The 15,708-nt window shown below is 46.2% G+C and overlaps 1 protein-coding gene across 1 annotated transcript in view; it reads left to right on the top strand.

Annotated features, from left to right (window-relative positions):
- Positions 1-15,708, top strand: part of STAG3 (STAG3 cohesin complex component) — a 43,895-nt gene that overhangs the window by 1,821 nt on the left and 26,366 nt on the right. The window contains exons 3-12 of the mRNA XM_086871742.1: positions 417-513; positions 598-687; positions 3,185-3,281; positions 4,735-4,811; positions 6,672-6,879; positions 8,868-9,019; positions 10,599-10,672; positions 11,931-12,054; positions 13,043-13,141; positions 14,168-14,247. Coding sequence (XP_086727868.1) covers positions 417-513; positions 598-687; positions 3,185-3,281; positions 4,735-4,811; positions 6,672-6,879; positions 8,868-9,019; positions 10,599-10,672; positions 11,931-12,054; positions 13,043-13,141; positions 14,168-14,247 — 1,098 coding nt within the window. The remainder of the gene's footprint in view (positions 1-416; positions 514-597; positions 688-3,184; positions 3,282-4,734; positions 4,812-6,671; positions 6,880-8,867; positions 9,020-10,598; positions 10,673-11,930; positions 12,055-13,042; positions 13,142-14,167; positions 14,248-15,708) is intronic.

Below are 15,708 nucleotides of genomic sequence, written 5' to 3'. Positions count from 1 at the left end.
ATCCCAATTTCCCCCCAACTTTTCCCAATTTCCCCCCAATTTTTTCCCAATTTTCCCCCAATTTTTCCCATTTTCCCCCCCATTTTTTCCTCTCAATTTCCCCCCCAATTTCCCCCCCCAATTTTTCCCATTTTCCCCCCAATTTTATCCCAATTTCCCCCCAACTTTTCCCATTTTCCCCCCAATTTTTTCCCAGTTTTCCCCCAACTTTTCCCATTTTCCCCCCAATTTTTTCCCAGTTTCCCCCCAACTTTTCCCATTTTCCCCCCAATTTTATCCCAGTTTTCCCCCAACTTTTCCCAGTTTTCCCCCCATTTTTCCCCCCGATTTTCCCCCCAATTTTTCCCATTTCCCCCCAATTTTTCCCCCATTTCCCCCCTCCCCGGCTCTCCCCAGAATTCCCGTTTTTCCCACAGGGAATTCCCGGGCGATTCCGACTCCGGCAGCGACTTCGAGCCCTCCCTGCGCCCCCGCCCCAAGCGGGGTCCCCCCCCGGGCCCCCCCCGCAGCCGCGTAATTCCCGCTTTTCCCCCCAATTCCCGCCTTTTTCTTGGGGTTCCCGCCCTTTTCCTGCCCATTTTCCCGCTTTTCCCGCAGCTCCCCAAGCGCTCCCGGCTCTCCAGCGGCGACGGGGACCAGCAGGATTCCCTTTTCCAGGCCGTTTCCTCGGGAAAAGCCGCCCTGGAGGTGACGCCCCGCCAGGGAAAACCCCAAAATTCCCGCTTTTCACCCCAAAATTCCCGCTTTTCACCCCAAAATTCCCGCTTTTCACCCCAAAATTCCCGCTTTTCCCCCCAAAATTCCCGCTTTTCACCCCAAAATTCCCGCTTTTCACCCCAAAATTCCCAATTTTTACCCCAAAAATCCCAATTTTTACCCCAAAATTCCTGCTTTTCCCCCCAAAATTCCCGCTTTTCACCCCAAATTCCCGCTTTTTACCCCAAATTCCCGCTTTTTACCCCAAATTCCCGCTTTTCACCCCGAAATTCCCGCTTTTCACCCCAAAATTCCCGCTTTTCACCCCAAAATTCCCGCTTTTCACCCCCAAATTCCCGCTTTTCACCCCAAAATTCCCGCTTTTCCCCCCAAAATTCTTGCTTTTCACCCCAAAATTCCCGCTTTTCACCCCAAAATTCCCGCTTTTCACCCCAAAATTCCCGCTTTTCACCCCCAAATTCCCGCTTTTCACCCCAAAATTCCCGCTTTTCCCCCCAAAATTCTTGCTTTTCACCCCAAAATTCCCGCTTTTCACCCCAAAATTCCCGCTTTTCACCCCAAAATTCCCGCTTTTCCCCCAAAATTCCCGCTTTTCCCCCAAAATTCCCGCTTCTCACCCAAAATTCCCGCTTTTCACCCCAAAATTCCCGCTTTTCACCCCAAAATTCCCGCTTTTTACCCCAAAATTCCCGCTTTTTACCCCAAAATTCCCGCTTTTCACCCCAAAATTCCTGCTTTTCACCCCAAAATTCCCGCTTTTCCCCCCAAATTCCCGCTTTTCACCCCAAAATTCCCGTTTTTACCCCCGTAATTCCCACTTTTAATCCACAATTCCCGTTTTTCCCCCTGAATTCCCATTTTTAACCCCTGAATTCCCGTTTTAAATCTGGAATTCCCATTTTTAACCCCACAATTCCCGTTTTTAATCCAGAATTCCCGGTTTTCCCTCCGTAATTCCCATTTTTAACCCGTAATTCCCATTTTTAACCCAATAATTCCCATTTTTAACCCAATAGTTCCCGTTTTTAACCCAATAATTCCCATTTTTCCCCCCTGAATTCCCGTTTTTAACCCGTAATTCCCATTTTTAACCCGGAATTCCAATTTTTCCCCCCTGAATTCCCGTTTTTAACCCAATAATTCCCATTTTTCCCCCCACAATTCCCGTTTTTCCCCCACAATTCCCATTTTTAACCCCGTAATTCCCATTTTTAACCCAATAATTCCCATTTTTAACCCAATAATTCCCATTTTTAACCCCGTAATTCCCATTTTTAACCCAATAATTCCCATTTTTAACCCAATAATTCCCGTTTTTAACCCGGAATTCCCATTTTTCCCCCACAATTCCCATTTTTCCCCCCACAATTCCCATTTTTCCCCCCGTAATTCCCGTTTTTAACCCAATAATTCCCATTTTTCCCCCCACAATTCCCGTTTTTAACCCAATAATTCCCGTTTTTAACCCCGTAATTCCCGTTTTCCCCCCACAATTCCCATTTTCCCCCCGTAATTCCCATTTTTAACCCAATAATTCCCGTTTTTAACCCGTAATTCCCATTTTTCCCCCCGTAATTCCCGTTTTTAACCCGTAATTCCCATTTTTCCCCCCGTAATTCCCGTTTTTAACCCAGTAATTCCCATTTTTAACCCAGTAATTCCCATTTTTCCCCCCAGAATTCTCGTTTTTCCCCCGTAATTCCCATTTTTCCCCCCTGAATTCCCGTTTTTAACCAGAATTCCCATTTTTAACCCAATAATTCCCGTTTTTAATTCGTAATTCCCATTTTTAACCCAATAATTCCCATTTTTAATTCGTAATTCCCATTTTTCCCCCACAATTCCCGTTTTTAACCCGGAATTCCCATTTTTCCCCCCCTCAATTCCCATTTTTCCCCCTGAATTCCCATTTTTAACCCCTGAATTCCCATTTTTCCCCCCGTAATTCCCATTTTTAACCCGTAATTCCCATTTTTCCCCCCTGAATTTCTGTTTTTAATCCAGAATTCCGATTTTTCCCCCCGTAATTCCCATTTTTCCCCCTGGAATTCCCGTTTTTAATTTGGAATTCCTGTTTTTCCCCCGTAATTCCCATTTTCCCCCCCGTAATTCCCGTTTTTAACCCGGAATTCCCGTTTTTCCCCCCACAATTCCCGTTTTCCCCCCGTAATTCCCGTTTTTCCCCCCACAATTCCCATTTTTAACCCAATAATTCCCGTTTTTAACCCCGTAATTCCCATTTTTCCCCCCACAATTCCCGTTTTTAACCCGTAATTCCCATTTTCCTCCCACAATTCCCATTTTTCCCCCCACAATTCCCGTTTTTAACCCAATAATTCCCATTTTCCCCCCGTAATTCCCGTTTTTAACCCAATAATTCCCATTTTTCCCCCCACAATTCCCATTTTTAACCCAATAATTCCCATTTTCCCCCCGGAATTCCCGTTTTCCCCCCTCCCCGTGGCAGCCGGTGCTGGAGGAGTGGCTGGAGCGGTACCGGCGGGACCGGGAGGCGGCGCTGCTGGAGCTGCTCAACTTCACCGCCCGCGCCTGCGGCTGCCGGGGTGGGCAGCGGGAGAAAACCGGGGGGGAAAAACGGGAAAAAACGGGGGAAAAACGGGAAAAAACGGGGAAAAAAACGGGGGAAAAACGGGGGGAAAACGGGGGGGAAAAACGGGGGAGAAATGGGGGAAAAACGGGGGGAAACGGGAAAAAACGGGGGGAAAACGGGGGGAAAAAATGGGGGAAAAATGGGGGAAAAAGGGGGGAAAACGGGGGAGAAACGGGGGAAAAACGGGGAAAAAAACGGGGGGAAAACGGGGAAAAACGGGAAAAAAAAGGGGAAAAAAACCGGGGGAAAAACGGGGGAAAAATGGGGGGAAAATGGGGGAAAAAATGGGGGAGAAACGGGGGAAAAATGGGAAAACCTGGGAAAAAAAACGGGGGAAAAATGGGGGAAAAACGGGGGAAAAATGGGGGGAAAATGGGGGAGAAACGGGAAAAAAAATGGGGGAAAAATGGGGAAAAACGGGGGAAAAATGGGGGGAAAATGGGAAAACCTGGGAAAAAAAACGGGGGAGAAATGGGGGGAAAAATGGGGGGAGAAACGGGGGAAAAATGGGGGAAAATCGGGGGGAGAAATGGGAAAAAAACGGGGGAAAAATGGGGGGAAATGGGGAAAAATGGGGGGAAAACGGGGAAAAGGGGAAAAATGGGGGGAAATGGGGAAAAACGGGGGGAAAATGGGAAAAAAACGGGGGGAATGGGGGGAAAAATGGGGGAAAAATGGGGGAAAAAAAGGGAAAAAAAACGGGGGGAGAAATGGGGAAAAACGGGGGGAAAAATGGGGAAAAACAGGAAAAAAACCGGGGGAAAAATGGGGGAAAAACGGGGGAAAATGGGGGGAGAAACCTGGGAAAAATGGGGAAATTGAGGGATAAATCCAGGGAAAAGTGGGGAAAATTGAGGGAAAAATGGGGAATTCTGGGGTTGGAAAATGGGGAATTCTGGGGTTGGGAATTCTGGGTTTGGGATTGGGGAAAACGTGGAATTCCCGGGAAAACGTGGAATTCTGGGTTTGGGAAAATGGGGAATTCTGGGTTTGGGAATTCTGGGGAATTCTGGGGTTGGGATTTGGGGAATTCTGGGTTTGGGAATTCTGGGTTTGGGAATTCTGGGGTTGGGAATTCTGGGTTTGGGATTTTGGGAATTCTGGGTTTGGGAATTCTGGGGTTGGGATTTTGGGGAATTCTGGGGTTGGGAATTCTGGGGTTGGGATTTGGGAAAATGGGGAATTCTGGGTTTGGGAATTCTGGGGTTGGGAATTCTGGGGTTGGGAATTCTGGGGTTGGGAATTCTGGGGTTGGGAATTCTGGGGTTGGGAATTCTGGGGTTGGGAATTCTGGGGTTGGGAATTCCGGGGTTGGGATTTTGGGGAATTCTGGGTTTGGGAATTCTGGGTTTGGGAATTCTGGGGTTGGGATTTTGGGAAAACGTGGAATTCCCGGGAATCCCCAGGTGTGGTGACCCCGGAGATGTTCCGGGAGCTGGAGAATTCCGAGATCGCCCGGCGGCTCCTGCAGAGCTTCGAGGAGGTACCGGGGCCCGGAATTCCCGGAATTCCCGGAATTCCTGGGAACCCCCGGGGCTTTTCCCGGGATTTCCCTGGAATTCTCCCCATTCCCTGCAAAATTCGGGGGTTTTTCATGGAATTCTCCCCATTCCCCCCAAAATCGGAGCCTTCCCTTCGGAATTCCGCGGATTTTCCCCCGGAATTCCCCCGTTCCTCCCCCCCAGGATTTCTCCCCGTTTTCCCAGGATTTCCCAGGATTTTCCCAGGATTTCTCCCTGATTTCCTGGGTTTTCCCATGATTTTTCCCAGGATTTCCCAGGATTTCTCCCCGTTTTCCCAGGATTTCCCAGCATTGATTTCCCAGGATTTCTCCCCGTTTTCCTGGGTTTTCCCGTGATTTTTCCTGGGATTTCCCGGGATTTCTCCCTGTTTTTCCAGGATTGATTTCCCAGCATTGATTTCCCAGGATTTCTCCCTGTTTTCCCGGGATTTTCCATGATTTTCCCCCGTTTCCCCGCAGGACTCGCCGTTTTCCGGGGATTTCTCCCCATTTTCCCAGGATTTCTCCCCATTTTCCCGGGATTTTCCATGATTTCTCCCCGTTTCCCCGCAGGACTCGCCGTTTTCCGGGGATTTCTCCCCGTTTTCCCGGGATTTTCCATGATTTTTCCATGATTTCCCCGCAGGACTCGCCGTTTTCCGGGGATTTTCCATGATTTCCCCCCGTTTCCTCCCAGGACTCGCCGTTTTCCCGGGATTTTCCATGATTTCCCCTTGTTTTCCCCCCAGGACTCGCCGTTTTCCCGGGATTTCTCCCCATTTTCCCGGGATTTTCCATGATTTCTCCCCGTTTCCCCCCAGGACTCGCCGTTTTCCGGGGATTTTCCATGATTTTTCCATGTTTTCCCCCCAGGACTCGCCGTTCTCCCAGGATTTTCCATGATTTTCCCCCGTTTCCCCGCAGGACTCGCCGTTTTCCGGGGATTTCCTGGGATTTCTCCCTGTTTTCCCGGGATTTTCCATGATTTCTCCCCGTTTCCCCCCAGGACTCGCCGTTTTCCCGGGATTTTCCATGATTTTTCCATGATTTCCCCGCAGGACTCGCCGTTCTCCCAGGATTTTCCATGATTTTCCCCCGTTTCCCCCCAGGACTCGCCGTTTTCCGGGGATTTTCCATGATTTCCCCTTGTTTCCCCCCCAGGACTCGCCGTTTTCCGGGGATTTCTCCCCATTTTCCCAGGATTTTCCATGATTTCTCCCCGTTTCCCCCCAGGACTCGCCGTTTTCCCGGGATTTTCCATGATTTCCCCCTGTTTCCCCCCAGGACTCCCCGTTTTCCTGGGATTTTCCATGATTTCTCCCCGTTTCCCCCCAGGACTCGCCGTTTTCCGGGGATTTCTCCCCATTTTCCCGGGATTTTCCATGATTTCCCCTTGTTTCCCCCCAGGACTCGCCGTTTTCCCAGGATTTTCCATGATTTCTCCTTGTTTCCCCCCCAGGACTCGCCGTTTTCCCAGGATTTTCCATGATTTCTCCTTGTTTCCCCCCCAGGACTCGCCGTTTTCCCAGGATTTTCCATGATTTCTCCCTGTTTCCCCCCAGGACTCGCCGTTTTCCCGGGATTTTCCATGATTTCTCCCCGTTTCCCCCCAGGACTCGCCGTTTTCCGGGGATTTTCCATGATTTCCCCTTGTTTTCCCCCCAGGACTCGCCGTTTTCCTGGGATTTCTCCCCGTTTTCCCGGGATTTTCCATGATTTCTCCCCGTTTCCCCCCCAGGACTCGCCGTTCTCCGGGGATTTTCCATGATTTCTCCCTGTTTCCCCCCCAGGACTCGCCGTTTTCCGGGGATTTTCCATGATTTCCCCTTGTTTCCCCCCCAGGACTCGCCGTTTTCCGGGGATTCCGGCCGCTGGCGCCGTTTCCGGGCGGGGTTCCGGCAGCTCCCGGCGCTGCTGCTGGCGCGGCCGGGCGCGCGGGCCCTGCTCCGGGAGGAATTCCTGCCGTTCCTGCTGCCGGCCTGGCTGGGGCTGCTGGTGCCGCTGGCCTCGGCCCCGGCCCGGCCCTGCCGGCGCGCCGCCACCCTGGCAGGTACGGCGTGCCCGGATCCCCCAATCCCCTGATTCTCCTGCTTTTCCCCCTTTTCTTCCCCATTTTTCCCCATTTTTTCCCATTTTTCCCCAATTTTTTCTGATTTTTTTCCGATTTTTTTCCAATTTTTTTCTGATTTTTTCTGGTTTTTTTCTGATTTTTTTCGGATTTTTTCCGATTTTTTTCTGATTTTTTCCTGATTTTTTCCTGATTTTTCCCAATTTTTTCCCGATTTTTTTCCAATTTTTTTCTGATTTTTTCCGGTTTTTTTCCGATTTTTTCTGATTTTTTTCTGATTTTTTCCTGATTTTTTCCTGATTTTTCCCAATTTTTTCCCGATTTTTTTCCAATTTTTTTCTGATTTTTTCCGATTTTTTTCTGATTTTTTCCTGATTTTTCCCAATTTTTTTCTGATTTTTTTCCAACTTTTTTCTGATTTTTTTCTGATTTTTCCCCAATTTTCCCCTGATTTTTTTCTGATTTTTTTCCGATCTTTCCCTGATTTTTTTCCAATTTTTTTTCCGATTTTTTCCCGATTTTTCCCCGATTTTTCCCTGATTTTTTTTTCCAATTTTTTTCTGATTTTTTCCAATTTTTCCCTGATTTTTTTCCAATTTTTTTCCAATTTTTTTCTGATTTTTTTCTGATTTTTCCCGATTTTTTCCGATTTTTTTCTGATTTTTTTCCGATTTTTTCCCATTTTTTTCTCATTTTTTTTCCAATTTTTTTCCAATTTTTTCTGTATTTTTTCCCATTTTCCCCCGATTTTTTCCTGATTTTTTCCTCATTTTTTTCCCAAATTTTTCCCGATATTTTCCCAATATTTCTGAATTTTTTTCTAATTTTCTTCTGGTTTTTTTCCCGTTTTCCCGGTTTTTCCCCCTGGAATTCCCAGCCCTGACCCCGCCCAGCTCCCACTGGGAATTCCCTTCCCTCCACCCACAATTTTCCCTGCTTTTTTCCCATTTTCCCCCTGTTTTTCCCCATTTTTTTTTTAATTTTCCCCATTTTTTTTTTTAATTTCCCATTTTTTATAACTTTTCCCGTTCCTTTTTCCCGTTTTCCCGGTTTTTCCCCCCGGAATTGCCAGCCCTGGCCCTGCTGAGCTCCTGCAGGGAATTCCCCTCCAATTTTCCCATTTTTTCCCATTTTTTCCCCATTTTTTTCCTATTTTTTCCCCGTTTTTCCCCATTTTTTTTTTAAATTTTCCCGTTTTTCCCCGTTTTTTTTAAACTTTTCCCGTTTTCCCGGTTTTTTCCCCCGGAATTCCCAGGCCTGGCCCTGCTGAGCTCCTGCTGGGAATTCCCCTCCAATTTTCTCCCCGTTTTTCCCCATTTTTTTTTCAATTTTCCCCATTTTTTTTTTAAATTTCCCCATTTTTTAAATTTTTTTCCCATTTTTTTCCCGTTTTCCGTGTTTTTCCCCCCGGAATTCGCAGCCCTGGCCCTGCTGAGCTCCCACTGGGAATTCCCCTCCAATTTTCCCATTTTCCCCCCGTTTTTCCCCATTTTTTTTTCAATTTTCCCCATTTTTTTTTAAAATTTCCCATTTTTTTAAATTTTTTTCCCATTTTTTTCCCGTTTTCCGTGTTTTTCCCCCCGGAATTCCCAGCCCTGGCCCTGCTGAGCTCCCGCTGGGAATTCCCTTTCCTCCACCCCCAGTTTTCCCATTTTTTTCCCATTTTCCCCCCGTTTTTCCCCATTTTTTCCCCGTTTTTCCCCATTTTTTTTTTAAATTTTCCCGTTTTTCCCCGTTTTTTTTTAAACTTTTCCCGTTTTCCGTGTTTTTCCCCCCGGAATTGGCAGCCCTGGCCCTGCTGAGCTCCCGCTGGGAATTCCCCTCCAATTTTCCCATTTTTTCCCATTTTTTTCCCATTTTTTCCCCGTTTTTCCCCATTTTTTTTTTAAATTTTTCTGTTTTTTCCCGTTTTTTTAACTTTTCCCGTTCCTTTTTCCCGTTTTCTGTGTTTTTCCCCCCGGAATTGGCAGCCCTGGCCCTGCTGAGCTCGCTGCTGGGGCTGGCGCTGGAGCTGGGGCTGCAGCTGGAGAATTCCCGGCGCCAATTCCGGGCGGAGCGGGGCAAGGATCCCGGCCGGAGGGGCACGGAAAAGCTGGAATTGCTGCGGGAGCAGGGCCGGGAGGTGAACGGGAAAAAACGGGAATAACGGGGGGAAAAACCTGGGAATTCCGGGAATTCCGGGGGGAAAAAACGGGGATTCCGGGAATTCCGGGGGGAAAAACGGGAATTTTAGGGGGAAAAAAAGGGAATTTTGGGGGGGGAAAAGCTGGAATTGCTGCGGGAGCAGGGCCGGGAGGTGAGCGGGAAAAAACGGGAATTCCGGGAATTCTGGGAATTCCGGGGGGAAAAACGGGGATTCTGGGAATTCTGGGAAAAAAAATGGGAATTTTAGGGGAAAAAATGGGAATTTTAGGGGGAAAAATGGGAATTTTAGGGGGGGAAAAGCTGGAATTGCTGCGGGAGCAGGGCCGGGAGGTGAGCGGGAAAAAACGGGAATTCCGGGAATTCTGGGAATTCCGGGGGGAAAAACGGGGATTCTGGGAATTCTGGGAAAAAAAATGGGAATTTTAGGGGGAAAAATGGGAATTTTAGGGGAAAAAACGGGAATTTTGGGGGGGAAAAGCTGGAATTGCTGCGGGAGCAGGGCCGGGAGGTGAGCGGGAAAAAACGGGAATTCTGGGGGAAAAACGGGGATTCTGGGAAAAAAAATGGGGATTCTGGGGATTCTGGGAAAAAAAATGGGAATTCTGGGAAAAAACGGGAATTCCGGGGTGGATTTTGGGGATTTCTGGGGTGGATTTTGGGGTGGATTTTGTGGTGAGTTTTGGGGTGGATTTTGGTGTGGATTTTTGGGGTGGATTTTGGGGATTTTGGGTGGATTTTGGGGTGGATTTTGGGTGAGTTTTGGGTGAATTTTGGGTGAATTTTGGGGATTTTTGGGGTGGATTTTGGGTGGATTTTGGGTGAGTTTTGGGTGGATTTTGGGGTGGATTTTGGGGATTTTGGGTGGATTTTGGGTGGATTTTGGGTGAGTTTTGGGTGGATTTTGGGTGAATTTTGGGTGGATTTTGGGGTGGATTTGGGTGGATTTTGGGGGATTTTTGGGGTGGATTTTGGGTGGATTTTGGGGTGGATTTTGGGGATTTTGGGGTGAATTTTGGGAGGATTTTGGGGTGGATTTTGAGGATTTTGGGGTGAATTTTGGGGATTTTGGGGTGGATTTTGGGGTGAGTTTTGGGTGAATTTTGGGTGTATTTTGGGGGATTTTTGGGTGAATTTTGGGGTGAATTTTGGGGTGGATTTTGGGTGAATTTTGGGGTGGATTTTGGGGTGGATTTTGGGGTGGATTTTGGGGATTTTTGGGGTGGATTTTGGGGTGGATTTTTGGGGTGGATTTTTGGGATTTTGGGGTGTATTTTGGGTGAGTTTTGGGTGAATTTTGGGTGAGTTTTGGGTGAGTTTTGGGTGGATTTTGGGGTGGATTTGGGTGTATTTTGGGGTGGATTTTGGGGTGGATTTTGGGGATTTCTGGGGTGAATTTTGGGTGAATTTTGGGTGTATTTTGGGGATTTTTGGGGTGGATTTTGGGGTGAATTTTGGGGATTTCTGGGGTGAATTTTGGGTGGATTTTGGGTTGAGTTTTGGGTGTATTTTGGGTGGATTTTGGGGTGAATATTGGGGATTTTGGGGCTTGCCGGCAGCTGCGGGAGGAGCAGGAGGAGCTGGAGCTGCTGATGAACGGAATCTTCAAAGGGATCTTCGTGCACCGCTACCGGTGAGGGGGAAACGGGGAAAAACGGGGGGAAAATGGGAAAAAACGGGGGAAAACAATAAAAAACGGGGAAAAAACGGGGAAAAACGGGGGGAAAACGGGGAAAATGGGAAAAAACAATAAAAAACGGAAAAAACAATAAAAAACGGGAAAAAAACGGGGGAAAATGGGGGGAAAATGGGAAAAAACGGGGGGAAAATGGGAAAAAGCAGGGGAAAACGGGGGAAAAACGGGGAAAACAGGAAAGAAAATGGGAAAAACGGGAAAAATGGGAAAAAACGGGGGAAATGGGGGGAAAAATGGGGAAAATGTGAAAAGATGGGGGGAGAAACGGGGGAAAAATGGATAAAATGGGAAAAAACGGGGGGAAAATGGGAAAAAAACGGGGGAAAATAGGGAAAAATGGGTTTATTAAAATTTATTAAAAATTGGGATAACTTGGGATAAATTTGGATAGTTAATTTGGGATAAATTTGGGATAAAATCAGATTAATTTGGGATAATTTGAGATAATAAATCTGGGATAATTAGGGATTAATTTGGGATAATTTGGGATAATTAATTAGGAGTAATTAGGGATTAATTTGGGATAATTTGGGATTAATTTGGGATAATTAATTAGGGATAATTCAGGATTAATTTGGGGTCTCTGGACAGGGATGTGGACCCCGAGATCCGGGGGATGTGCCTGCAGGAGCTCGGGCTGGGGGAGGAAATCAGATAAAATCAGATTAATTTGGGATAAAATCAGATTAATTTGGGATAATTTGGGATAATTAAGCTGGGATAATTTGGGATAATTCAGGATAAATTTGGATAATTAATTTGGGGTTAATTAGGGATAATTCAGGATTAATTTGGGATAATTTGGGGTCTCTGGACAGGGATGTGGACCCCGAGATCCGGGGCATGTGCCTGCAGGAGCTCGGGCTGGGGGAGGAAATCAGATTAATTTGGGATAAAATCAGATAAATTTGGGATAATTCAGGATAAATTTGGATAATTAATTAGGGATAATTCAGGATAATTTGGGATTAATTAGGGATTAATTAGGGATAATTAACTCCTGGAACAGGGATGTGGACCCCGAGATCCGGGGCATGTGCCTGCAGGAGCTCGGGCTGGGGGAGAATATCAGATAAAATCAGATTAATTTGGGATAATTAATTAGGGATAATTTGGGATAATTTGGGATAATTTGGGATTAATTTGGGATAATTAATTAGGGATAATTCAGGATTAATTTGGGGTCTCTGGACAGGGATGTGGACCCCGAGATCCGGGGCATGTGCCTGCAGGAGCTCGGGCTCTGGGTGCAGAAGTTCCCGGCCTCGTTCCTGAGCGACGGCCACCTCAAATACCTGGGCTGGAGCCTGCACGACAAGGTGGGGAAAAACGGGAAAAACGGGGAAAATCCGGGAAAAAACGGGAAAAATCCGGGAAAAAATGGGAATTCTGGGGGGAAAAACGGGAAAGATCCGGGAAAAACGGGGAAAAACGGGGAAAATCCGGGAAAAAACGGGAAAAAACGGGAATTCTGGGGGGGGAAAACGGGGAAAAACGGGAAAAATCTGGGGAAAAACAGGAAAAATCCGGGAAAAAATGGGAATTCTGGGGGGAAAAACGGGGAAAAATGGGGAAAATCCAGGAAAAACGGGAATTCTGGGGAGAAAAATGGGAAAGATCCGGGAAAAACGGGAAAAAACGGGAAAGATTCGGGAATTCTGGGGGGAAAAATGGGAAAAAATGGGAATTCTGGGGGGAGAAATGGGAATTCTGGGGGGGGGAAACGGGAATTCTGGGGGGAAAAACAGGAAAGATCCGGGAAAAACGGGAAAAAACGGGAAAGATTCGGGAATTCTGGGGGGGAAAAATGGGAAAAATCCGGGAAAAACAGGAATTGTGGGGAGAAAAACAGAAATTCTGGGGGGGGAAATGGGAATTCTGGGGGGAAAAATGGGAAAAAATGGGAAAAATCCGGGAAAAACAGGAATTCTGCAGGAAAAACAGGAATTCTGGGGGGGAGGAATGGGAAAAAATGGGAAAATTCCTGGAAGGACGGGAATTCTGGGGGGAAAAATGGGAATTCTGGGGAGAAAAACGGGAATTCTGGGTGGAAAAATGGGAAAAAATGGGAAAAAATGGGAAAAATCTGGGAAAAAATGGGAATTCTGGGGGGAATTCTGGGAGAAAATCTTGGAAGAAATGGAAAAAAACCTGGAAATTCCTGGGGAAAATCTGGGAAAAATCCGGGAGAAAATTGGGGAAAAATGCAGGAAAATGCAGGAAAACCTGGGAGAAGGCCGGGAAGTGCGGGGGGAGCCCCGGGAATGTTGGGAATTGCGGGAATTCCGGGAATTCCGGGAATTCCAGGAGGGGCAGGTTCGGCTCCGCTGCGTCCGGGCCCTGCGGGGAATTTACGGAATTCCCGAGGCCGCCCCCGGCCTGGAGCTCTTCACCTGCAGGTTCAAGGTGGGAACAGCGGGAATGCTGGGAATGCTGGGAATGCTGGGGAATTTTGGGAATTTTTTGGGAATTTTTTGGGAATTTTTTGGGAATTTTTTGGGAATTTTTTGGATTTTTTTTAGGTTTTTTTTTGGATTTTTTTTTTGATTTTTTGGGGTTTTTTTTGGGAATTCCTGGGAGTTTGGGAATGTTGGGAATCGCTGGGGATTTTTGGGAATTTTTTTGGGAATTTTTTGGGAATTTTTTGGGAATTTTTTGGGAATTTTTTAGGTTTTTTTTGGATTTTTTTATTTATTTTTTTGGGGGGTTTTTTTTGGGGTTTTTTTTTGGTTTTTTTGGGGAATTCCTGGGAGTTTGGGAATTTTGGGAATGCTGGGAATGCCGGGGATTTTTGGGAATTTTTGGGAATTTTTTGGGAATTTTTTGGATTTTTTTTAGGGTTTTTTTGGATTTTTTTTTTTATTTTTTGGGGGGTTTTTTTTGGATTTTTTTGGGGGATTTTTTTGGGAATTCCCGGGAGTTTGGGAATGTTGGGAATCGCTGGGAATTTTTTGGGGATTTTTGGGATTTTTTTGGGAATTTTTTGGGAATTTTTGGGGAATTTTTTGGGAATTTTTTGGGAATTTTTTTGCGTTTATTCTTGGATTTTTTGGGGATATTTTGGGGGTTTTTGGGGGGATTTTTTTGAAGTTTTTTTTGGGAATTGCCGGGATTTTGGGAATGTTGGGAATCGCTGGGAAATTTGGGAATTTTTTTGGGAATTTTTGGGGTTTTTTTTTTAATTTTTTGGGGATTTTTTTGGGATTTTTTTGGGGATTCCGGGATTTTTTTTGGGATTTTTCCGGGAATTCCGGGATTTTTTTTGGGAATTTTGGGATTTTTTTTGGGATTTTTCCGGGAATTCTGGGATTTTTTTTGGGGATTTTTCTGGGAATTCCGGGATTTTTTTTGGGATTTTTCTGGGAATTCCGGGATTTTTCCGGGATTTTTCCGGGAATTCCGGGATTCTTTGGGAATTCTGTGGGAACGCAGGCCCGGCTGGTGGCCATGGCTCACGACAAAGAGCCCGAGGTGGCCCTGGAGGTTCTGGAGCTGCTGACGGAGATGGACAGGTGGGAAAAACGGGGGAAAAGTGGGAAAAACAGCGGGAAAAACAACGGGAAAAACAGCGGGAAAAGTGGGAAAAACAATGGGAAAAAATGGGAGAAAAATGGGAAAAAATGGGGGAAAAAATGGGAAAAACAACGGGAAAAATGGGGGAAAAGTGGGAAAAAATGGGGGAAAAAATGGGAAAAATAACGGGAAAAACAACGGGAAAAACAGAGGGAAAAGTGGGAAAAAAATGGGAAAAACAGCAGGAAAAACAACGGGAAAAAATGGGGGAAAAATGGAAAAAACAGCAGGAAAAACAGTGGGAAAAGTGGGAAAAAATGGGGGAAAAAATGGGGGAAAAATGGGAATAACAACGGGAAAAACAGTGGGAAAAACAGCACAAAAAACAATGGGAAAAGTGGGAAAAAATGGGGGAAAAATGGGAAAAATAGCGGGAAAAACAACGGGAAAAAATGGAGAAAAATGGGGGAAAAGATCTGGGGGAAAAAGGGAAAATCTGGTGAAAAAATGGGGAAAAAAAAGGGGAAAAACCAGGAGAAAATCTGGGAAAAGCAGGGAAAAAATGGGAAAAAAACCTGGGAATTTTGTGGGAATTTTGGGATAATTCTGAGGGAATTTTGGGATAATTTTTGGGGAATTTTGGGATAATTTTGGGATAATTCTGCGGGAATTTTGGGATAATTTTGTGGGAATTTTGGGCTAATTTTTGCAGGAATTTTGGGGGAATTCTGGGATAATTCTGCAGGAATTTTGGGGTAATTTTGTGGGAATTTTGGGATAATTCTGCAGGAATTTTGGGATAATTTTGTGGGAATTCTGGGATAATTCTGCGGGAATTTTGGGATAATTTTGCAGGAATTTTGGGATAACTTTGGGGGAATTTTGGGATAATTTTGTGGGAATTTTGGGATAATTTTTGCAGGAATTTTGGGATAATTTTGGGGGAATATTGGGATAATTTTGGGGGAATATTGGGATAATTTTTGCAGGAATTTTGTGGGAATTTTGGGATAATTTTTGCTGGAATTCTGGGATTTTTTAATCCCGGGATTTTTAATCCCAAAATTCCCAATTAAAAAACCCCGGGGAGGGAATTTGGGCGCGGCCCCTTTAAGAGCAGAATTCCCGAGGCTCCATCCCAAATTCCTGAGCTCAGAATTCCGGGAATTGGGAGGGAAAAAAAACCGGGAATGGGGGGAGGGGAGAGCCCCGAATTCCCAAATTTTGGGGGGAAATTGGGGAATGGGGGGTCTGGAATTCCCGGAATTCCCGGAATTCCCGGGAATCCTTAGGAAATCCTGGAATTCCTGGGAATTGGGGGAAAAAACCGGGAATGGGGGGAGGGGAGAGCCCCGAATTCCCAAATTTTGGGGGGGAAATTGGGGAATGGGGGCTCTGGGAGCCCCGGAATTCCCGAAATTCCCGGAATTCCCGGAATTCCGGAGGAGAAGGGGTCGGGA

This window comes from Cyanistes caeruleus, chromosome 37, assembly GCF_971803275.1.
Source record: "Cyanistes caeruleus chromosome 37, bCyaCae1.hap1.1, whole genome shotgun sequence".
Lineage (NCBI taxonomy): Eukaryota > Metazoa > Chordata > Aves > Passeriformes > Paridae > Cyanistes > Cyanistes caeruleus.
This window is presented reverse-complemented; position numbering and strand designations above follow the sequence as displayed.